General features: G+C 33.2%; 2 protein-coding genes and 1 pseudogene across 17 annotated transcripts; 2 read left to right on the forward strand and 1 right to left on the reverse strand.

Moving 5' to 3' along the window:
• Positions 1–3,793: 3,793 nt before the first annotated feature.
• On the forward strand, positions 3,794–12,445 carry LOC140894322 (uncharacterized). 16 transcript variants are annotated; one of them, XM_073302822.1, is made up of 6 exons: positions 3,794–6,475; positions 6,654–6,749; positions 6,994–7,277; positions 8,553–11,371; positions 11,445–11,520; positions 11,629–12,445. In XM_073302822.1, the coding sequence occupies exon 1, from the start codon at positions 3,825–3,827 to the stop codon at positions 6,387–6,389; it is 2,565 nt and encodes an 854-aa protein (XP_073158923.1). In that variant the 5' UTR covers positions 3,794–3,824; the 3' UTR covers positions 6,390–6,475; positions 6,654–6,749; positions 6,994–7,277; positions 8,553–11,371; positions 11,445–11,520; positions 11,629–12,445. The 16 variants fall into 16 exon arrangements, with proteins under 16 accessions (XP_073158923.1, XP_073158920.1, XP_073158914.1 ...); XM_073302819.1 differs by having other exon boundaries at positions 6,654–6,776; positions 6,994–7,030; positions 7,145–7,277; positions 8,553–11,520; positions 11,629–12,444; XM_073302813.1 differs by having other exon boundaries at positions 8,553–11,520; positions 11,629–11,878; positions 11,970–12,444.
• Positions 12,446–14,055: 1,610 nt separating this feature from the next.
• Positions 14,056–16,542, reverse strand: LOC140863508 (GTP-binding nuclear protein Ran1B). The gene is made up of 8 exons (XM_073266974.1): positions 16,399–16,542; positions 16,213–16,282; positions 15,748–15,804; positions 15,539–15,656; positions 15,121–15,210; positions 14,841–15,020; positions 14,630–14,707; positions 14,056–14,423 (listed from the first exon to the last, which is right to left on the reverse strand). Exons 1-8 carry the CDS (start codon positions 16,399–16,401, stop codon positions 14,354–14,356), a joined length of 666 nt encoding a protein of 221 aa, XP_073123075.1. The 5' UTR covers positions 16,402–16,542; the 3' UTR covers positions 14,056–14,353.
• Positions 16,543–22,560: 6,018 nt separating this feature from the next.
• LOC140861287 (phenylacetaldehyde reductase-like) lies at positions 22,561–24,166 on the forward strand (annotated as a pseudogene).
• Positions 24,167–25,356: the final 1,190 nt, after the last annotated feature.

Here is a 25,356-nt window from a genome sequence, read left to right on the forward strand (position 1 = left end):
GTGTATTTGTTTGCATAATAAGCAGATTCTTTATATAAACTAACGACAATGCACATGCAATATGTTTCCCTGAAATATTTTATTTTTTAATGAAATTTTTATGCAATTTTTTATATCAAAAATAAAATTAAATCGGAACCTAATAAAATTTTAATATTTACATCATAATATATGATTTTAATTTTATAATTTGAAAACCCACTAATAGATTTAATGATTATCCAATCAAAATATAGTTGCTAGGTGTGTAAAAATATTGAGATTGTGAGAAAAAAAAAATGCGGATTAACATGATTGGATGAGATTTTTGTGTTTAAAAAAATGTGGATAATGGATAGTGGGAAGTTAGAAGGGTATTATTGGACTGTAAAAAAGCTTCACCAAATGATGGTTTTTATTATGCCCTCTCCCTTTATATATAGTAATAGATAGTATAAACCCACATGGGCATAGGCGAGTTGGTAAGGCCTGAGGTAATGTGAAAAGAAATTTCTCAACGTTGCGGGCTCGATCCTCGTGTGGAGAATATTTCTGCTGAAATATTTGTGGGGTATGCTCTGGGAGTAGGTCATATTGCTCCCTCCCTCAGGTCTCTGTTGCTCGTGCATATCCCTCGATTTAATCCCGCATGAGGCAATAGATCTCTGACTCATGTGGAATGGAGCCCCCTTCGAAGTCAACCCTTTTTTGAAAAGTAATAGATAGTATAAATAAACAAAAATGTTGAGTAATTAATACTTTTAAATTGTCTATATCTATAATATATTTTTAATATTTAATTTAATAAGATGTAGGGGGCGTGATTTCAAACTCCAATCCGGCAGTTCGTGATGTTAGTTGTACGAGGGATCCAAATCTTGGTTTTTATATTTATCACAAAAACTCTTGTGAAGGTCTTGTTAGTTAATTTTGTTTAACCGATCACCCATGAAAAAAGTATTGTCTATTAATCTATCGTATGTCTTACGGATACAGATTCGTGACACCGTTACACATTAGACATACTTAGATTTATTATAAAATTTTATTTTTTTATATATTGATAAATATATTATTATTTTCATTATCTCTTCCTATATATAAATAATCTTTCCCTTAGACATCATCTTTTTTATGTTATATAAATATCACACTTTTATTGTTATTTTATTTTTTGAAATTTTGATATTTCAAATTTTCATATTTTTCTCAACTAAACTTTATAAATAAGATAAATTGATAAATAAATTTTAAATTTATTTTTATATTATTTTATAAATGAAAAAATATATATTTAAATATTATCGAAAAAATAATATTTATACATAATATGCAATATTAAATATATTATATGGTTTTATACTCACACAACGCGTGTGTGAGATTATGCTAGTATAAATAAAAAATATGATAATTGATAAAAAAAAAATAATAAATCATATGAAATAAATTCATACTAATAATATGAAAAATTATAAATTAAGGGATTCGAACTAATAAAAATTTTGAACTCGAACTCAGACTTAGACCTGAACTACCTCATTTAGACCCCTCAATGTCGTCTAAAAATTTGACATGTCTTAAGTTAGATATGTAAATATGTTAAACATAAATAAAAAACATTTTAAATTCTAGGAAAATACAAAGTAATATAAATCTAATAACCAATGCATTAATCAAAATTATTGGATAGGTGCCGTGTTGATTTGCTAGATTTTATTTTATTTTATATCTTTATTGTTATTATTTTTTCCTTGTATATAGTTGCAGGAACAGAACTAGGATTTTGCCGTAGGGGGCTAATATTACATGAAAAAAATGAATAAAAATCATAGGGTCAATATATAGATATATGTTAATATTTTATTATTCATATATCTTTCAACTTGTTTATGATTTAAAAAAAGTTTGAACATCAATCATGCTAGTAATGACACAAAATTTTAATATATCAATATCCTTATAAATATTTTCTATATTCAATAGTGAATGTAATTCAATAATTAAATTGTATTATATAAAAAATTTCATGAAAAATTGATGTGTCAATATATGAAAAAAATATTTTTTCTCTTTAAAATAACTTAAATACTTGTTTTATATTTTACAAAGAATAAATTTTTGAATTTGATAATGTACATAATTATAAATTTACTTTGTATTTATGATGTTATTTTCTACTTAATAACATATAATGTTCAATATATTGAATGTTCCATGAAATGGTCTATATATACACAAAATTTAGAAGCCTAAAATTTGAAATAAAACTCATATATATCAAGAAATTAAAAAATTCAATTAACTACAAATAATATATATATATATATATATACAGATTTGATATTATAAGCACCCATGATGTGCACTTTTGTGTGCACCGCTGACGTGACATCCTCTACATCCAATAGGTGAATGTCACATCAACAGGTGCACACACACACACACACACACACATATATATATATATATATATATATATACTAACTATATGGGCTGGGCTGGGCTGGGCTGGGCTTCATATAGTTCCGTCCATGTATAGTTGTTTATCTTGGGTTGTTATTTTGTACTTATCTAGTTTGATAGGCTTGCACATTCTTTTTATATATATAATTCGTGATAAGATCAATAAGCATTAAACGTTATCTCAAAACTCTACATGGTATAATAGCCATCAGGCACACGCCACCAAACCCTAATTTTGTTCTTCATGTGATAACAAATATATCAAGAGCCAGTTTGAATACAGAAACTGGTACTTAAAAACACTTAAATAAACTTTATTTTTTTAAGTTCTTTTATTAATAATTTTAAAAAACAGAAGCAAATTTGGTGTTTGGATAAATATTTAAAAGTGATTTTATTTAAAATTCTAAACGAAAGTAGAAGCAGAAGACAAAAAATCAAAAATCGTAAATTTTTTAAAAATACTTTTTTAAAGTGTTTTTTTATAACAACTTTTTTAACCTAACACTTAATTTGTCAGGAAAAACATTTTTTTTTCAATTTTTTTTAATTATAAAAAATGTATTTTTAGTTGGCTTTTATAACCAAACACACTTTAAAACTTGTTAACCGTATCGGACTCGTTCCTAGGCACAGTTGTTCCTAGCCCATCCCATGACCCATTTGACCAATTTTAGACCCGCCCAGAACAAGACAAGTTTACTGTGAAGTCGAGTTCAAATCTTACTCATTAACTTAGGTATTGTGTTTTATCTTTCTCATTTAAACTCACTATTTTAATTTACAAATGAATTTATGATTTTGAAATTGCATTCGTCGTTTTTATTTTAAATCAGCAAGTACATTATATCACAATTTACTGATTATTACAATTAAAATAATGGAATAACTTCTACTTTTTAAGACTACCACTAATACGGAGGAAAATTTTTTAATTTTTTTTTAAAAAAAGTATTACTTTTTGTTACAAAAGCTTGTTTAAAAAAGTGTTTTTTTTAATATATAGATTTTTTAGTTTTTTTTTTTCGAAGCTCAAATGTTGAGAAAACCTCCACACATATAGAGAGTCAAAACGGGCCAGCGGGGCGAGCCGGTCTACAATTCGTCGTAACCCGCCAACCTATTTTAAGTGGCGGGGCGGGACAATCCGACGAACTCACGTGTAAATTGGCGGGTTTTTGCGAGCCAACCCTCAACCCACCACAACCCACCATTAGACTAGGCGGTGCGGGCCGGCCCACAAACCAACCACGCCGGGCGGGCCAACCGACGGTCCTGGCCCATTTTGACAACTCTATACACATATCGACCATCTATTCGGAACACCCAAACCCTGTCGCCAGAGTTTATGCCGCTGCCAGCAAATCTCGTGCATAAAAATGAAATCCTTGATCCCCTCCTCTTCGTTTCCTCAAAAATCGTTTCTTTCATTGATTCGCTACAAATCTTTATCATCATCCTCTCATTCTTCCATCTCCACTACTGATCCAGCACTTGTTTCACAGCTCGACTCTGCTGAGCCACATTCAACCTCGGAGTCTCAGAACTCGACCAAAATCCAATCTTTTCATACCCCCATTTCGAAAAATTCTGACCTGAGCCAAACCCATGTCACAGAAACCCTTCTGGCTCATAGAAATGATCCCGGTTATGCGCTCAATTATTTCAAATGGGTTGAGAAACAGCATGGTTTCGCGCGTGGAATACCTTGTCCTTTCTGCATATTGCTCCATATACTCGTGAGTACCCCGGGACATTATAATGTAGCTAGGAATTTGCTGAACTGCCACTTGTCTAATGGTTCTCCCACCTCATCCGTTGCACTTGTCAAGCACTTGATCCATTGTGCTGAGAGAAATAGTTTTGAGCTGGAGCCCCGTGTTTTTTGTTACCTGTTGGATGTATATATTAGAGAGGGGAGGTTAACCGAGGCGTTGGAATGCTACAACTCATTGGTTTGTAATGGCATAATGCCATTTATATTTGTCTTAAATAACTTGTTGAGTAAATTGATGAAGGCAAACAAGATTGATGTTGCACAGGAATTGTTCAATGACTTGTGTGTAAAAAATATAAGTTATGATCATAACACCGTGAATGAGATGATGCTTGGCTTCCTCAGAGAGGGTAAGGCTGAGGAGGCTGATAAATGCTTTCTGGAGGCAAAGCGTAGAGGTATTGATCTGGACAAACGAGTTTATTCTTCAGCTATTCGGGCTTCTTGTATGAAACTGGATTCTACTGTCGCGTCTGGCTTGTTGATTGAGATGAAAGAAAAGGGTTGGGTTCCCTCGGAGGGTATGTTTACGAATGTAATTTGTACGTGTGTGAAGCAGAGCAACATGATAAAGGCATTAAGGTTGAAGGATGAAATGATTAGCAGTGGGCATCCCTTGAATTTGATTGTTGCCACTAGTTTGATGAAGGGGTATTATCAGCAGAGAGATTTGAATAGTGCCTTGGCCTTATTCGATAAAATTGTCGAGGATGGGCTTATTCCTAACAAGGTCACCTATGCTGTCCTCATAGAAGGATGTTGTAGGAATGGAAATATGGGGAAAGCACGAGACTTATATATCCAAATGAAATTGGCTGGTATTCTTCCCACCGTCTATGTTGTAAATTCTTTAATTAAAGGATACCTGAAGGCTCAAATGCTGGACGAAGCACTCGAGCTCTTTGATGAGGCTATTAAAGCTCGAATTGCCAATTCTTTTACGTACAATAATCTAATTTCCTGGTTCTGTAAAGGGTTTAGGGTAGATGAAGCACGTAAAATTTGGGACAAGATGATTGATCAGGGAGTTGAACCAACCGTGGTTTCCTATAACAACATGATTCTGGGGAACTGCAAAAGGGGGAACATGGATGTGGCAGTAGCCTTACTTTCTGAAATGGGTGTAAAGAGTTTGAAAGCAAATGTTGTCACATATAGTATATTGGTTGATGGATATTTCAAGAAATGTGAAACTGAAAAAGCTATTGAAATGTTCGACCAAATGGTGCACATGGGAATTGCCCCCTCTGATTTCACGTACAATACATTCGTCAGTGGTTTATGCAAAGCAGGCCGAACCAGTGAAGCACAAGATAGAATGCGGAAGTTCGTGGAGGCTGGTTTTAGTCCCATGTGCATGACTTATAATAGCATCATCGATGGCTTTATAAAGGAAGGTAATGTTAATTCTGCAGTGGATGTTTATCAGGAAATGTCGAAAACAGGAATTTTTCCCAACGTCATAACTTATACCACTTTAATTGATGGATTTTGCAAGCACAAAATGGTGGATCTTGCTTTGAAAATGTTAAATGAAATGCGGGCAAAAGGTGTTGACATGGATATAACTGCATATGGTGCACTTATAAATGCATATAGCAAAAGAAGTGACATGAATAGTGCATCCGAGCTTTTCAATGAAATCTTTCAAGTCGGTCTATCTCCAAATAAAGTTATTTACAACATCATGATCGATGGCTTCAAAAACCTTTGTAATATGGAATCATCACTTGACTTTTATGATAAAATGAAGAAAGAGAGGATTGAGTGTGACGTGGAAACTTACACCACTTTGATAGATGGGCTCCTAAAGGAGGGAAATATCATTCTTGCTACAGATTTCTATCAAGAAATGCTCACCAAGAATATTAGTCCGGATTTTATCACATACTCGGTTCTAGTGAATGGTCTTTGTAACAAAGGACAGGTGGAAAATGCTGCCAAGATCCTGGAAGAGATGAAGAAAAAGAACATATCGCCTAATATACTAATTTATAATACATTAATTGCTGGATATTTCAGGGATGGAAATTTAATAGAGGCTTTTAGATTGCATGATGAAATGCTTGATAGAGGTCTCACTCCTGATGATGCGACTTATGATCTTCTTATCAGTGGAAAGTTGAAGTTGAAACAGAACGTCTTTGCTTTAACTTCAAGCGCATGAGCCGTCATCTTGGAGTTACTGATTTTCCAGTTTTACTGCTGTGTATATGGTAAATCCATTGATGGATGATCTCATATCAGCATAAGGTTATTGTTCATTTTTTTTATTGGTCACAGCTCTTTTAGATAGGTATCAAAATTCAAAAAGTTCAGTTCATTGTTTCTACCCATAAGTGGGTTATAGTCACATGAATGTGTGAGAGATAATATGTACTTTTATTCTATCCACTCGGTTTCAGATTTCTCATGTGAATTCATATTTCAGAAACAATTGGGAGTGCACTGTCAATGCCTGAAATCAGCCTGTAAAAGTTGCATCCAGAATTTCTGAGTGCAAACATTTTATGCTGAATTTGTGCAGGTCAGTGGCGTCTCGATATGGCTTCTGGTAATTCATCAGTTTTTCCGAATCTTGACAATAGCAAATTGCTTTTACATTTATTTTGTTGAGTTTTGACTATTACTTGTGTCGAGTTTAACTGTTATTTTACTGTTTGGTGTTCTTTATTGATCTATAGAAATGATATAAGTTTGATTTCTTCAGCATACCTCGGCAACACTTTTAAGGATGTTACTGATCTATATTCAATCCCTGCATTCTTCAGGGCTACAGTCGGTGCCACATATCATCTACTCTAGAAGGTTTAAAGATGATGCCTGGATTTTCCGGATTTTTTCCCAAAAGATGCATTGATTTACGGATGTTTATTTATTGGTACTGCACATATTAATCTACACAACATTTTTTAAGGTCAGGCCTGCCTTGCAACTCATGAATCATGATCTTCATGTATCCATCGAACTGACACTGGCTTACTTAAGCTGTAAATTGGCTACTTCTGATTCTGCCAGTGTAAGCAACAAATGAAAGCAATAATTGCTTGTTCATGTACGTTTCTCTGTCTTCAGCTCCTGTATCTAAATCTTTTTGTTTTAGTAATAGAGGAATAAAAGAAATAGAGGAATAAAAGAAGTTGTTCAGTTGACAGCTTCTCGAGAAAGAAAGGAATTTGCAGCTTGCTAGCAACTTCAGAAAGGTCCTTGTGCAGTGTAGTTTACCTGCTTCTAGTTTTGAGGCTTGTGATGTGCATGCAACTTAGCACATGTCAATCAATTTTATAACAATCATTTCATGTCCTTACAGTTTATGAAATTATCAATTGCATTCATGTTTGCAGCAATTTTTCATTCTTCCATTTTGGATGGATATATCTATTCCCACTTTCCATTCTTTTATGCACAAAATTATACTTTTCTCCTATTTATTTTAACCAACCTAAACTTTTACCCATCTTCGTCTTAATAATAGTAATAATCAATATTTTTAAAAATAAAATAATAATCATGAAATTCATAATGATAGTACTAATAATAATACTCGACAGATAAATAAGTATATAAAATAATCAGAACCATAATAATAATAGTTAAATGATGATAATAATATCGGATGTAAAGTTGTAAATAGTAATAATAATCATTATGACAATAATAAATAAATATTTAATAATAAAAATAAAATAAATGATGATAATTTCAGTAGTAATAATAATCATAATAAGAATAAAATTAATACTGATAAACATAAACGATATAATAATAATATAATAAATAGAATCGAAGTAATAATAATGCTTCTTTTTCATGTCTTATCCTATCTATCATAGTATAATATAAAACTACCATTATATATCCTCATTCCAATCCAAAGCTGAATCCCCCCTGCCTTAACCAATTCTAAACACTAGTCATGGCTTAGAGATCTATGTTTGAGTACAAAGTTAGCATATGTCCTTTGTAATGAAATTAGTGTGATTATTTGTTAAAACCATCACGGATACGGTGGAACGAAATAAGATATGAATAAAATCAACTGATCCTTTGGGCTAGAGTGCAATGAAATCATTTATTTACCATTATTATGAGTCAATGACAGATCCGAGGTACCAAAATGCTACACATCTATTTAGATGTCCACTTAGTCAGTCTGAGCAGTGATTTCTCTCTCCTCATATTCGAAATATGCCTAGAATTATAACTTCCCTCGACCTTGAGAAAATTCATCATCCTCGTGCACACATGGTCAAGCATTTTAAATAGCATTATTGCTTCCATGTTTTTCTATTAATATTGAAATATACACGATTTTTCTATTTCGATGCAGCGTCTTTGAATCTGGAAGAGCAAGAGGAGGATTCTTTGAGGTTCTGGTTTGAACTGTGTCACTTGGCATGAAACTATTGAACAAAGGTTGTATTACTTCCCTTGCTGAATAGAAGAGGTCTCTTTCTTCTTTCGAGTCTGTGTTTTTGCTTTGTATGTCATTTTATTATTTGTAAGCGATCTTCTCATACGTGGAACACACTGCCTGTAATTAGAGATTTTCTTCTTTTTCACAAGCATGAGTAGGACTTCTAGCACTGTTCGGTGTTAGAGATGATTTTTTTTTGTTTTACTCATCCCACTTTGTGATTGGTTCGGTGCATTATATTAAATTTCAATGCTAGTTCCTGTGCCTACTATTTTAATGCATGGAGGGGTTTCTAACTATTATTTAAACATGTGTTCAAAAAAAAAAACTATTATTTAAACATTATTTTATTTACTCCTAAGCTACATCATAGATTTTGGACGGTAGCGTCCAATTACTCATTTGCCTTTTTCAATTCATCTCTGAGTGCGTTTTTAAAGTCCTGGACAGAAAAAAGGCCCGAAGCACTTCTCCAAACAAACAACATCCCTATAACGTATTTTGGCGTATTAACTCTACCTCTCATTCTTTTACATATATGTTTAGTAGAATGGTCGAGTGGTGCTGTATTTTGGGTTTTTTACCCTTATTTTTGGATGATTTCTAAAATGTTCTTCAATTTATTACTGTATGTCCTTGACATTTTCAGTAATGTGTTGGGTAAATATTTATTTTGTCAAACACATTTTTATTTGAAATATTGTGGTGCGCAGAAATAGAAAAGTTGAATGATCAATTTTGTTATGCTCATCAAACTTAATGTGTTGGTTGTTATCTAAAATATGATGCTTCTACTTGTGATATTGAGCGAACTTCTGCAGAATTACTTGTCATGGCCCGACTAGATTCAAACATCATTAAATTGATTGTGGTGCACCAAATATTGGTCCAATGGTTCGTGTTTTTAGCGCTTGTAACACGTTTGTACATGAAATTCATAGCTTCTCGAAATCGTAGGCGACGTGTGAGAGACCTCTCGTACAGTATTACTGGAAGAATTCGTACTCAAACTGACCATCTACGGAGGATTATAGAAGTAGGAGATGTGCAATGTGTTGTGAATTCGAGGATTGACAGAAATGCATTTGCACGTTTATTCTACTTGTTAACTCATGTCGGGGGGTTAGCTGATAGTAGATATTCACGGTGTGAGGAGAAGGTTGCAATTTTCTTGTCCGTTTTAGCACATCACAAGAAGAATAGAATTGTGGGACACGACTACTTACGTAGTGGATCAACAATTAGTATTCATTTTCACGAAGTACTACAATCTGTTCTCAAATTAATATTATATCCCATATTATTGGTGAAACCTATTCCGGTGGATGATAATTGCTCTTATGATTCACGGAAATGGTTTAAGGTCAGTGTCTTCGTACTATCACTACGAATTCGATGCTAATGTACTTGTAATTTACAAGTTCACTTTTATCATCAAAATGACTCAATAAAGTAATAAAAATAATACGTATCTATTTATTAATTTCTCATTTTATGTCATTGCACACACATCATACAGTAGGGTTGTCTAGAGCATTAGATGGAACATATGTGAGTGTACATGTCTCAAACAAAGATAAACCAAAATTCAGAACGAAAAAAGGCACAATTGCAGTAAATGTTTTGGGCATCTGCGACCGCGATATGAAATTTATTTATGCTCTAACTGGGTGGGAAGGATCTGCAGCTGATGCACGGGTTCTACGAGATGCTGTGCATCGACATAACGGATTAAAAGTCCCTAGAGGTTGTGCATTATTATTTTGTTGTTAATGCACTGCAAAATACATTATGCTTTAAATTTTAGTAAATTAAATTGTATGGTACTTGGCAGGATGTTACTATTTGTGTGACAATGGCTATGCAAATGTTGAAGGATTCTTAACACCGTACAGGAGAACTCGTTATCATCTAGTTGATTGGGGAAGTGGTCCCATTATTCCACGGAATTACAAACGGTCCTTCAATGTAAAACATTGTCATGCTCGTAATGTAATTTAAAGAGCTTTTGGGTTGTTGAAGAGACGGTGGGCTGTTCTTTGTAGTCCTTCATTTTATCCCCTCAAATTGCAAAACAATATAATATTGGCATGTATTTTCCTACATAACTTCATTAGGATGGAAAGGTCTGATGACCCTCTTCAAGAACCCGATGATGCAATTTTTGGATCAACGGATCCCGTTGCTTCTGAGTTCATTGAGAATCTAGAGTCTTCAACTACTTGCGATGCATGGAGAGATAACCTAGCTATGTCTATGTATAGCAACAGATGATTATATTACATGTGGTGGTAGTTTATTTGTACGTGTGCTTTTTGACATGAACTTTGTGCTTACTGTTTGTTTGCTGATTTGGGACATTTACATAGTATGTTTGGTGTTGTAATTGAAATACCTCACGTCGTTATGGATTTGTATCTCGTTCTAAAATATGTGAGTTTTGACCGATATTTTCAGTTTGATTTATGTGTCATAGAACATGTATTTTCAGTACGAAATCAGATCACCATGGATTTTGTTTCTTCCACTGGTACCAAAGTTGGGAAAGGAAAAAAATCTGATAAAAGCAGGCGTGTGTGGACTGTGGACTACAAAAGAGGAGGAAGTCCTTGTTCAGGCACTGAAAGATGCAGCTCAGTCTGGTTTTAAGAGCGACAACGGCTTCCGCGCTGGATATTTGGTCTTCCTCGAGGATGCAATGAAGAAAGTTTTTCCCATGACTGATTTACGAGGTATCCCACACATTAACTCCAAGATACATGTGTGGAAAAGAACTCATGGTTTTTTTTTGCAAACAATGTTAAGTCGAAGTGGAATTGGATGGAATGAAACTGAGAAAATGATTGAGGCATCTTCGGAAGCATGGGAGGACTTTGTTAAGGTAAGCATACATTTTTTTATATTAATCATATAATCTCGGTTGGTTCAGACATTGAATAGATCTAAGGGATAATGTTCACTCCGGTCATACATTATTATTGTTACACAGATGGATAACAGCGTTCGTACAATGCGGTACAAGACATGGCCATTATACAACGATTGGTGTGAAATATTTGGTTATGATCGTGCTAGTGGCAACCATGTAAGGGACTTTCCAGATGCAGTTCAGGGCGTACTGAAAATGCCTACTGATATTGTTCCAGATTTGAAACAAGGCTTGGACGAGATATTCCGCGTGGTGGAAGGTACAAGTGAATCAATATCTGCATCAAATGCACCATCTTTGAGTGCTTCAGGTAATAAACATGTATCCAGAAAAAGAAAGAACCAACAAGAATTTGAGGACACATTTGTTGATGCAATAAAAGAGTTTATTCAAATGTCAAGGTGCACAATGACCGACTTGGTTAAACGGATTGGTGTTGAGTACGATCAAGTCAATGCTGAGAAGGATGTGTTCGAGGCACTACGTAGGGTTGTGGAACTAAGTAGGGCTGAAAGAATAAGCGTTGCTTCCTTATTAGTCGATAGACCAAAGCAACTGACACTTTTTTACACGCTGCCGGAAGAAGAAAGGTTCGATTTTCTCAGAAATCTGCTGACAGATTTCTAAGTTATCTACGCCGCAAGGGTAAACAGGTGCAAGTTTCCTTACCTGTCACCAGCCAGTTAACATGCATCTTGTTTTGTATCTTGAAAATGCATCTCTTATCGTATTTTGAATATGTTTTACGGTGGTGGCTCGAAGGATTTGTAAGATGATTATTTTGTACTACATAATTAGGTATTTCATATGAGGCAGACGTGTGCTCTCGTCAATGAATATATTTTGTGTTTTGTGGTTAAAAAGTTTAGAACATAACATGTCATGCTAAATAGAATTACAATTACATTGCTTAAAGTATATTTTTTCAAGAAGTGGAAACTGTTTTTCCCCCCATGAAATTAGTGGAACTTGTCGGAAAAATCAGACATGGATTTGTAAACCATTTTTGGATGTGGAATTTATATGACTATTCCATGCATGTTACCACGTGAGATGAAAAATAATTTATTGGTGAGAACCATTTATTTTTGTTAGCATGGTTAATTTAGAAAATTTATTTAAAAAATAATAGACTAGTTTTTATGTTTTTCTAGAGAATCGAAACCATATACTTTATTAGTTACATGAATTCTGTACATGGGATATATATATATCTATATGTATGTATACGTATGATATCACCAACAGTACACTCAAATATAGTAAAATGAAAATAAAATTGATGGCAAACTAAAATTACCGAATAACAAATAATCTCATCGTATTGTCCAAGTAAAATTTTTTTTAAAAAAATTCAAAATACTAAAAAAAAATTATACAAGAAAATACAAATTTAACCTATTTTAATATAGGTAGGCAGGGGTAATTCAGAAAATTTATTCACTTCCAATACATTATATCAAAGACAATACATTATACCAAACGCAGTACAATTTATATATCTATATTAATCACTTACACCAAACCACATACATGTTATCACAATATAATATTTATCTATAAACTTTTTTTCTTACCATCCTACATACTATGCATACTAATTATCCGAGAGGTTCGACTAATATCCATGGGGTAGGTGGCACTCATTAATTGGTTCAAATCATGTGGGCCCCACATAACATGATAAAATGCTTTCACCTGCCCCATGGGGTAATACCCATGAGATAGGGTCGAATTTTTCCTAATTATCCTATTACTCAAACCAAACGGTGCCTTGTGTTGAAAAACTAATCCTTGACACAAGATCTAATAGTGTCTAATAAATATTTGTTTGCTAAATGCACTTTTAATGCCAATGAGATTATGAATGTTCTCGTCTAGGATTCCCACATGTTAGCAACTAAATATGGATAACTTCATAATCAACATTCATTTGCATTAATCATCTAAGATGATGAGAAACTTAATGGATTTTGCCATTTTTTTACCCTTCTTCTCCTGGTTCTGTTGGATGAAGGATAGATTTTTCATACAATGGATTATTCCCACTATGCTAATACTACATGAATCAACTTGCATAGATATTTTTCTTAAACTTGCAGTGTTTACGTCTGCTAGCTCAAATTACCAGTGTCATTTGGATTTTAAAGTAATGTTGCAATCAGTTCCATTTCTCACATAAAACGAATAAGAGAAATCTCGTTCCTCTCTCCCATGTTTTTTTTCCCAAATATCGGCGGAGTTGTGTAAATATAAATTATTTTTTTAGCCGTGAAAATCCGTATTTTTGACGAGGTAAAATAAATAAATGGAAAAAAATGCTACAATGGAGAGATGAAAAAGATAAGCCGGGGAAATAAATATAAAGAAAATGATTTATCCGAAACGGACTAAAAAAATATTAACATACACCGCTCAAAAATTAAAGTAATCCCATTGTGAGCATTAATGTCTGATAAAACATAAATCTGTGTAAAAAGAAGCAAATGCCAAATTGTTAAGTATTATTTTGAAATACCAAATTGTAATTTCATTATCCATTCAAAACAAATATAAATCCAACTGCCAAATTGAAAGCTCACAAGTATGAACGAACTATTGATTCCAGAAGCAATTGCAGGAAACATGGAAATTGGGGAGTAAGATCCCCAAAGCCTAACAAAACAGAAACATCCAATATGACCTAAACATACAAACATGATTTAGATTTTAAACACTAGCCAGAAGCGGGAGACGAAAACTCATAACACATAGTATTCAAGAACTGGAAGTCCCCATAAAAAATTTAGTCAAAACTCTCATCATCATCATCCGGAAGGGGCTGATTGGCAGCTGCATTAAGCTCTGCTTCATGCCTGCAAGATCAACGGGTAATAAAGCAACAGACAAGTAGTTTAAATGCAATGAATTGGCTGTGATTTATTGGTGAGGACACGATAAGATGGTTAGCACATTCCTGTTGTTTTATGTCATCTGTTTGTGTTGTCGTGTTTCATTTGCCAAGTAAAATAGGGTGTGCATGGTTTCTACTGTGTTTTGGCGAATGCAAACAGAAACTCACTGTCGCTGCGCGTCCAAATCAATTTGTACTTCAGGAGGAGCAAGAGCCGGAGACTCCACAAAATGTAAAGTAGCATCACTGCAACCAGAGAAACAGATGGAATCAAGACAAATAACAATTCGATCAAAAGAATCATCAAATTCGGATGCTGAAAAAGAAAAAGAAGAAATAGTATCAGCATGAAAATTATAATAGTGATGAACGCACTTACCCAGCAAGTTTCCTGGCAAGGTACAGGAAAGGCTTCTCGAAGTTGTAATTACTCTTAGCTGATATTTCATAGTACTGCAAGTTCTTCTTCCGGTGAAAGGTAACCTGCTTTGCCTTTACCTGCCTATTCTTGACATCAACCTTATTCCCACAAAGCACAATTGGGATATTTTCACAGACCCTGAAATTGGACAAAAGTTTCAGCCACAAGACAATGTCAAGCTTGTACCTTAAGTCCAAGGAAGTTCAAAAATAATAAAATATTAACAGTACACGTATACCTGCAAAGATCACGGTGCCATGTAGGGACGTTTTTATAGGTCAACCGAGCTGTAACGTCAAACATAATGATTGCACATTGTCCATGGATGCTGCAGCGATTGAAACATCGATATCAGGTAATTTTTGCGGGAGAATAGGTTATAATAGACTAGCTAAGCAAATGACCTATATACCAAGACCAACCAACCGATAGATTCTAACAAAATGTGTAATTAATATATTATCGTGTTTATAATGGTGCTCACTTATGGCATCAGAAAATATCAAACGTTAACACTTTTACAGAAGATGCAAACCCATATAATTTAAGAGTTGAAGCAGTATTTAATATTTCTCAGCACCATAAGAGGAACATTGATCACTTCAGCAATGAGATTTCCAGCAACAAAATAACAGGTGCCAATAAAAATCACTTACTAGTATCCATCCCTAAGGCCACCAAATTTCTCCTGGCCGGCTGTGTCCCAACAATAAAATCTAATTTTCCCACAGTTTGTGAAGAAATCCAATGGATGAACTTCAACACCAATGGTGGCTGCACAAAAACAGTAACTCTTCAAAAAACATCCATACACAAAAAAACAGAAAACTAGTTTTCAAGTAAAGATCTTGACAAACAATCTTACGCTCGTATTTCTTCTCAAATTCACCAGTAAGATGCCTTTTCACAAACGTGGTTTTTCCTGCAACAACAAAAGCAACTCAGCTGTTTGTTTGTATGTTATCCATGTTTGCGGCTAAAAAGAAAACATAGTTGAACTCAGAAAGATAAAAGGCTCCAAGATATGCAAAATGCTATCAGAATTGGTGGTTTCTAGTAAAAGAAACAAATGCGATTCAAATTAAATGAAATAGAGTAAATACTATTGTTTCCAACCACCACGAAAGAGAAACAAAAATTGAAAACAAGCTTTGAAATGAAAAAAGGAAATATCTTTCCCCTAAAAAGACGAAGATTAAAACTTTAAATCATGCAACCATAAACGAAGAAAATGTAAAGTTAAAATCCGAAAAAAAATGGAGTGACGAATAAAATTTCGAATTTAGCAACAACAACGAGTTCTAAAACTTAAACAAGAATTAAAGATTACCAGTGCCACCATCACCAACAATCACAAGCTTGAAATTGGGGTAATCTACAGTCTGTTGATTCGGCAACGCCTAAAAAAACCCAGAAAACAGTCATTTTATCCCCAAAAAAAAAAACACGTAAAATCGAAGAAAACAAAATTATAATTCCGAAAAACCATAATCGAATCACTCAACAAAATACTTACCATTTGATTAATCGAGAGAGAGATTTGCTTGTTTTGATTATTATTATTATTATTATTATTATTATTATTATGGTTTGCGTATTGACTGCCCCCCCTAATGCCCCAATAAAGAAAGGGTTTTTGAATTTGAGCTCAGCGGAGTAGCTTTGAGCCAACGCGATTATCTGGACCGTTGGATCAAAAATAAAGGGAGCTGCCACACGTGACTTGTTTCCAGCAAAACCCGCTGTCGGTTTCGTTTGAATTTGAAATATAAATAGTAAATACATAATCATTAACTCATAATTATTCGCTTAATTAATTCATTGAATACATTTGTTTTAATTCATTAATATTATTCGTTTTAATTTAAAATTAGTTCGATAGATCTAGAATTTTTTTTTTATATTTTATAGAAAAAATGACTTCCATTGACAAATGCGCAAAAAAAAAAAGATGATTCGTTTGAATTTGAAATATAAATAGTAAATACATAATCATTAACTCATAATTATTCGCTTAATTAATTCATTGAATACATTTGTTTTAATTCATTAATATTATTCGTTTTAATTTAAAATTAGTTCGATAGATCTAGAATTTTTTTTTATATATTTTATAGAAAAAATGACTTCCATTGACAAATGCGCAAAAAAAAAAAAAGATGATGATATTTGTAAACAAAAAAAAAAGATTAAATCGTGTATATTGTCGTTATAAGTATATATATACTTATGTTATTAATTAAAATTATATAGTCTTTAATAATTATTTTGGTTATCGAAAATAGATCGCCTAAAATACTCTTATTTTTAAAGTGTAAATACAGAAACTACAAATTGTACGATAAATAAAATACTATAATTAAATTTTTAAGTTCAAATTTATTAAAATATTTTATATAAAAAATATAATACTTAATGCACATATGTTTTTTTAATAAACATTTGTTAAAACTTTTATATTGGGTTTTGTTTATGTTACCTCATTCGGACACTGCTCGAATGAGAATCCAACGACATTTTTTTTTTATATTTGAGATGTTCACGCGAACATTTCAAATGCAAAAAATTGGGCCATTGAATGCAGCACATGAGCAGTGCTCATGTGCTAACATAAACAGACCCCTTTTTATAACATGTAAGCAAAACGTTGTTCATTTTACTCGAGACATATAAAGAAATCCTACATGGTAGTATCCAAATAAGGTATTCCATGATCCATGATCCATGATCTTAAAATATACATACATGATACGTGCTATAAGAACTCGTCACCCTAAAATAGGTTATGCGCACTCAAAACAGATGTTCATCAATAAACATACATGTTGATCCACCTTCTTTTGACATTTGAGTATCAGGTTAACTTGGTGGAGTGAGACATTGGGAGGAGGTGTAGACCCGAATGTCGTCGGGGCAGGGTCAAAAGGTCACCGTGGAGTGCTGAAGCATTATAGCTATGAGCGCACACGCGCGCTATGTTGCACCTGGAGCGAATCGAGTTCAACATAGTGTGTGTCATATATTCATAGTCCTGGGCATGGCTCGCATTATAAGTTGCCCTGATCGAAGAACATCCTCATACTAGTGCGGAATAAGGACCAAAGCATATTTGGGTTCCTTCGACCCCATGGGTGGTGTGGAAGCACATGATTTGTCCAATCATGTGGGATCCACATAAAATCATGTGGGACCCACATAATTGGACCAATCACAACACTCCACACTATCCATGGGATATTACCTCATGGGTAGGTTCGAAATTTTCGCATATTTGTTGCGTTTGCATGGTATGCTCGATGAGCTATTTGTTGTCCCGTACCAAGTGATTTACTCAAATCACAACTCTTTTAAAAACTACACAGTGATGGCAGCGAACAACGTGCTCGATTTATTTTCAAAGGGTTGACCCCGAAGGAGACCCCATCCAACATGAGTCAGAGGCCCATTGGCTCATGTGAGGGTTAAATCGAGGGATGTGCACGAGTAGGCAGGGACCTGAGGGAGGGAACAACATGGTCCAACCCCCAGAGCATACCCCCAAATATTTCAATGAGAAATATACTCCACACGAGGATCGAACCCGCAACGCTGGAAAATTTTTTCTCACGTCACCTCAGGCCTTAACAACTCGCTTATGCCCATGTGGGCAACGTGCTTGATTTATTGTTGTAATAGTAGACATGAAAAGAAGCAAATGACACATTGTAAATTATCCATTAAAAATTAATATAAATCCAATTGCCAAATTGGAAGTCCACAAGTATGAACTACTGATTCCAAAAGCAAATTGGACTTTGGAGGTAACATAAATAAGATCCTCCAAAACCTGAAAAACAGTAACATTCAACACAGTCTAAAACATACACACGAGGTTTAATAATAATCTATATATACTAGTGAGAGTGCGTGTGGAATATAATACATGAATATTTTATGAGTTTTTATTTATGAAATAATGTATTATTTAATAGTTGAAAACTAATTATTGAGAAGATAATATAAATTTAAATTTTTAATATAATCAAATTGATATTTGAGATATATACGTTTGAAAATATATAATCACAGAAGGAAAAATGATACAAATTGGTTGAAAAAAAATGTGAAAGATGTTAGTGGGAAAAAAAAAGTTGAGAAAAAAATGGACAAAAATAGTAGAATTGGAATATGATTTTTGATGTATCATGACTCATGACACATCAAAAAATAGTTACTATAAGGCACTCAGTCTTTATAGAATAGTATATATATAGATATGAAAACAGAATTTTTACTAAAAATAGTAGTTTTCCGCCAAAACGTAATTACTAAAAAAGAAATTATTTTAATTAATGTTATATATATATAATGAGGATGATGATGATGATTTTTTATTCAAGAAATTTAATTGGATATTATCATTATTTTGATTTCAATTAGTTGTTTCGAGTGTAAAAATATCCATAAATACTATACATGAAAATATACCAATTTTTGATTCAAAATTTGATAAAATGATATATTTAAATATTTTCAATTAATTTTTGTGTCACTAAATATATGTGAAAAATAAATTTTATATAAATATATAATAATGTCTCAAATTTCAGTTAATTTTTTATGTCCATAATGTAAATTTTCATAAATACAATATATGATAATGTATCAATTTTTTGTTCAAATTTTGAAATTTAATAGGATGTTATCACTATTTTTAAATTTTGTTGATTTTGTTGTCCATATATGTGTGAAAATTATCATAAACGCTATATATGATAATACACAATAGTCCGTTTAATTTTTAAAATTTGATATTGTGTTATAATCATTTTAATTTCATTTAATTATTTGTGTTAATATATTTGCGAAATTTTTCATAAATGCTATACATGGTACAAACCAATTTTCAGTTCAAAATTTGAAATTTAATTAGACGTTATCACTAATTTTTAATTTAACTTTTATGTTCATATATATGTGAAAATTTCAATAATACATTATATGATAATGTCTCATGTTCGATTTAAAATTAGATCGGATATTATCATTACTTTTTAATTTCAGTTAATAATTTCTATATATAGGTGAAAAAAAGTATGCTTAGGCAGTAATTTCGATGAGCGGCTCGCTTCGCTCTTCAAGCTCCCCACCCCCTGCCGGATGGGCTCATTCAAAGTAAAATCAAGGGGAGGGTAGTTTTCTTTCCATACAGAAGAAATTCCTTTTTTTTAGGATCCCTGTTTCTCGCTCAAAAAGAGCTCGGAACCTAGCAATTCAGTTTCAAATGGTTTGAGCTTGGAAGCAACCTGCTATCTATCAATAGGTGAGAACAGACTGCTTCATCCAAAAAGAGAAGAATTGAAAAGGTTAGCTCAGCACCAATCAAGAATGCCCACGGCATTCCAAGAATTCTTGTTAATTTCAGTTAATAATTTCTATATATAGGTGAAAAATTTCATATTGTTATATACGATAATCTATATATATATATAAACAGAGTTTTTACTACACGTAAACTCTTTTCAATTTTTTTTTTCATTTAAAATTGGTTCACAATTCCAAATATTAATATATATCAATAATAATATACAAAAACAATTGGTTCAAATTTACTTTCTTTACAGAAATTTAATTAGCCAAAAATTAATAATAAAAATAGATAAATTAATACTATAAATAAATTAATAGGCCTCTTGTGAGACGATCTCACTGATATTTATCCGCAAGTCGGGTTGATAAGATCTGTTGAAAGTATAGAGGGGGTTGAATAAACTTTCAAGCAGTTTAGTATAAAACAATTGAACTCGATCAATTTAGGGACTGACTTCTAGACTTATCTTAATGTCTGATGTAATTTAACAAACAAAGATATGTGCGAAAATATGTCAAATTACAGATTTGAACACTGAAAGCTTATCAAATTACTCGATCGGTTGAAAGTATAGAGGGGGGTCAAATTACAGATTTGAATGCTGAAATCTATATATAGGGTAAACTAAAATAACACAAGAAAATGTTTATGGATATTCGAAGATTTCAAATACTCCTATGTCACCCATTTTTCCGCCTCAAAAGGATATCACTAGAAAACTTTGAATTTTACAAGTAATTTGCAAAATCCCGATACAGTTTAGGACTTAACACTGCCTAAACAAGAACTCCTAGTACTATAATTCAGTTTCAGTCCTAGATTGATGATAGAATACAGATGAATACAACTCAAAATCTTTAGCATAAAAATGATCCTTCAATGATCAGATCTTGAGCGTATAGAACTTTGAATATTCTCGTAAAATAGCAAAAATCGCAGATCGTGAGAGAGCTCCTTTGATCGATCAAGATCTCTATTTATACTCTTTGTTTGTTAACGGTCATAAATTCAAATTGAATCTTCAGATAAAGTTTTGAATTATTCCCGTTGGATTTGTCACTATCAACAACAAATTCTGGAGCCGACATTGCCCTTTGCATCGCGGCACTTCCTTCTACAGAGAATGTCAGAGTACGAAAGAACTTATCCATAAAAGGCATGGTAATTGACTGGATAGGAGTAAACTGATGAAGTCGGTTTTAACGAGTATAAACTGTTGAAATCAGTTTAGCATCTTTGGCCAGTTGAGCGCGGTGAATGAGCATGAAGTAGTTTAGCTCCAAATATCAGTTTAGCACTTTAGAGTTGCTTGATTAGTTTGGCCTTCTTTTAAGCTTTGTAATTTGTAAACATCAAAACTAAATTTTCCAACAATTTCCCCCTTTTTTATGTTTATCAAAACTTTGAGATAACAAGCAATAAAATGGGTGAATATATACTAATTTTGGTCAAATATATTCAATTGTCAGTTTGTTCTAAATCTTCCCCCTTTTTGATAAACTAACAACAAAGGTGAAGATACATCTTTAGATAACATAAGAAGATTGAAACATCATAAAATGATTTATCTTCGATCGGATGATGATCTGTGCTTTGAAGAACTGCGAGATGGTGGATGAGCTGCTGAAGTAGAATGAACTGAGGCTTGAGCTTCAAACTGATGTCACAAGATATTCTGGGAAAGAGATATGAGGCTTATCAGTTGCTTGGAAATCCCCTGAAAATTGGATTGAACTGATTTGTGGAAATTTTGAACAAAGACATGCAAGTTCACTACAACAAAAATAATCATTGACAACAGTTGAAAGACAATGATTTTTACAAAAAGCGTTGTTAAAAAAAGAAACACGATGCTTTTATGAGAAAGTGTTGTCTTTTTTTTAATATATAAAAGACAACATTTTTTTTTGTCATCCACAACGCTTTTTAAAAAGCGTTGTGGATGAGCGTTTTTTTTTATTTCTTTTACAACACTTTATTCAAAAATGTTGTGGATGTGCGTTTTTTTATTTCTTTTACAACGCTTTTTATACTACAACTCTTTAATTTGTTTAAAATCTAAAGAAATAATTATAATTAAATATACTACAGCTATCTGGCTCTCAAAAAAATCGATTGAACCCTAGATCCCCATCAAAGCTCTCACCGTCTTCGCGATATTCGCCCGCGTCACATCCCCTCGATCTTCAATTCGTCTTCTGCTCCGCAAAAAATTACCAGAAAAAGCAAATAATCGGTACGCCTTCTGAAATACTCTCCATGTTCGAGTTCCATCCTGAATGAGTCAAGAAGATGACCGGGATTATGAGTGCCGATTTGTTTTCGAGAATGGTTGGGGAAGTTTTGACGGGTCACAGAGCTTTCCACTGTTGTGAGCATCCACCAAGCCATGCCAAAATATGCCAAGAAGGTAACCAATGTTCCCGAAAACTTTTATTATTCTCCAACTTTTATCATTCACGAACAAGTTGCGATTGCTTTGACTAGGGTGAGTTTTGATTTCCACTACATTAGCTAATTTTTCCATCTGTTATTGGGCTTAGTTGTTGTGGGCTGCCATTTCGCAGGAGCACAAATCTGTGCAGGGCGTGATCTGTGTTTCTTTGATATTGCTTTCTGCTAGAATGTAGGTTTTGGTGGTCTTTTAGAGTCTTGTGGTGGTGTTTTTACATTTGTTTGTGGTAGATTTCTTCCTTACACTGTTGATGCTGCATGGGTTACTTACTTCTGCCCGCAAGGTGTTTGGTTTTATGCTTCTTACAGTGTACTCGACATCTCGAAAAAATACGCAGGGGAGCCTAACAAAGTTGCGCACCTAAAAGCACTGGAAGGAGCCAAAGAGAGACTGCAGCTGTTCGAAGCCGACTTGATAAAAGAAGGGTCTTTTGATTTAATCGTACATGATTGTGTAGGTGTGTTTCACACTGCATCTCCCGTCTTGTATTCCATTACTGATCCACAGGTTCGTTCGTGCATATATATATATATATATATATATATATATATATGTTCTTGTTTGTTTTTGTTTTCGTTGCCAGTTAGCCAGCTAGTATATATTTCAAGTCGTGGCACAAATTTATCAGGAACAACTGATTGAACCAGAGGTGAACGGGACGCTTAGCTTGCTCAAGTAATGCGCCAAATTGTCGTCTATCAAACGAGTTGTGGTGACATCTTCTATAGCTGCAGTGATACTCAACAGAAATCCCCGTGGCCCGGGTACTGTAATGGATGAGACCTGGTTTTCGGACATCGAATTATGAAAAGAAACAAAGGTTTTTTTGTATATATATATATATCTGCACTTTATATATATATATATATATATATATATATATATATATATATATTTGGTGAAAAATTATCAGTTTTTATGAATGCCTTTATTTTATTTCTTTCAGCAATGGTATTGGCTTGCCAAGACATTAGCAGAGCAAAGTACGGTGAAGTATGCAGAGCAGAATGGGATTGACTTGGTGGTGATGAATCCGGGGTTCGTGATCGATCCTCTCCTTCAGCCAACTCTCAATAATTCGTCTCGCTTTATCTTGGACCTCATAAAAGGTACTGCATATATATATATATATATATATATATATATATATATATATATATATATATATATAAGCTTCAATAATAGTAACAACTAACAACTAACAAAGTATCTGTATGTGGTTAATTATCTTATTTGAATGAATTTGCAGGAAAAAATGTATTTCCCGACTATCAATTTGTTGATGTTAGGGATGTGGCGAATGCACATGTTTTGGCTTTTGAGAATTCATCAGCTAATGGAAGATACATTTTAGTCGAATCGTCGGTGAGCCATGACGAGGCTGTGAAGATTTTACATGAGCTAATTAGCCCTTCATGGGACATTAATCCTCATAAGAAGTACTATATATATTTCTACAACTTTGTATTCATGTTTTAAATATATATATATATATATATATATATATATATATATATATATATATATGATAAGATATGGTGTTGTTTATTTATAACTTGTTAAATTTGATTGTGATTGCAGTAGTAGGTAAGCTTCAGGGACATGATCGATAGTTTGAATCATAACAACTTCCTCAAGATAATTTAGAAGAGACAGAGCTTATTGTGTTGCTGATTTTAAATGAGAAACTTGAATATGTTATTTTTTGCTCTCTATTGGTTAAAAATGATATATTATTTGACGTTATATCAAATGTTGTACTTGTTGTTAAGTTAATGATATAATACAAGCCTATTCTATTCATCTTCTTTTGAATCTTCAAATTTAAATGAATCATTTTTTTTCAAAAAAAAAATAGACATGATCTATTTTATTCCCTACTGTAGTGTTACTTGGAATAAGTATGTATTTTTTTTAGTAGTTATTTGCCAAGTGATTATATCAATTACAAATAATTCCCAAAGAAGCAGGTCAATTCACAAGAATAATTATATTGCGTGTTTTTGAAAAAGTATATTGTGTGTTAACCATATCTTTGATAACCTTTTTAAGAATAACTCAGTCTGAAGTTTTTTTTTAGATTGTGTTAGAACCTAATGGGGGGGGGGGGGGAGATTTAGGTTCTATTGGCAACTTTAGCAATTTAAAGCGATTATGCAAGTACGCAAGCGGAAGACTTAAGCAATCAAATAATAAGTGCAGTAAATAAATGCGTAATGTAAATAAAGCAGTAAAAGGGATAAGCGATGTTTATGGAAGTTCGACGATAAATCGTCTACGTCTCCCCTTCTTGGTTAAGTCGATTAACCAAGGATCCACTAGCACTTCGAACGTCTTGGCCTTGATGGCTCCAATGATAGCCTTACAACTTGACACGATCACCGCGCCGATACAACTCAACACTCTTGGCCTTAAGGGCTCCAAGGATAGCCTCAACACTCGTAAAATACACTTGGCTTCACACACAAGTGTTTATAAAACCGAGCAACCAACTCACAAACTTACAACCCTCGATATTACAACCCCGAATACAATTCGATATGTGAATATATTTTGAACACTCAAAAGGGGCTACAAATTGCTCAACAAATGACTTGAATGATGCTTGAGAGGATTGAGAGACTTGAAGATGTTGGGATGATTTGAATGGCCTCGGAATGCCTCCTTTT

This window comes from Henckelia pumila, chromosome 4, assembly GCF_033568475.1.
Source record: "Henckelia pumila isolate YLH828 chromosome 4, ASM3356847v2, whole genome shotgun sequence".
NCBI classification, from domain to species: Eukaryota; Viridiplantae; Streptophyta; class Magnoliopsida; order Lamiales; family Gesneriaceae; genus Henckelia; species Henckelia pumila.

What these genes read in the sequence shown, in the direction of transcription:
- LOC140863508 (XM_073266974.1), bottom strand. An exon ending in TGTTGGTGATGGTGGCACTG is followed by an intron (nt 15,805 to 16,212) that starts GTAATCTTTAAT and finishes TTGTTGTTGCAG; the next exon opens with GAAAAACCACGTTTGTGAAA. An exon ending in ATTTGAGAAGAAATACGAGC is followed by an intron (nt 15,657 to 15,747) that starts GTAAGATTGTTT and finishes GTTTTTGTGCAG; the next exon opens with CCACCATTGGTGTTGAAGTT.
- LOC140894322 (XM_073302822.1), top strand. Translation starts at nt 3,825, where the DNA reads ATGAAATCCTTGATCCCCTCCTCTTCGTTTCCTCAAAAATCGTTTCTT.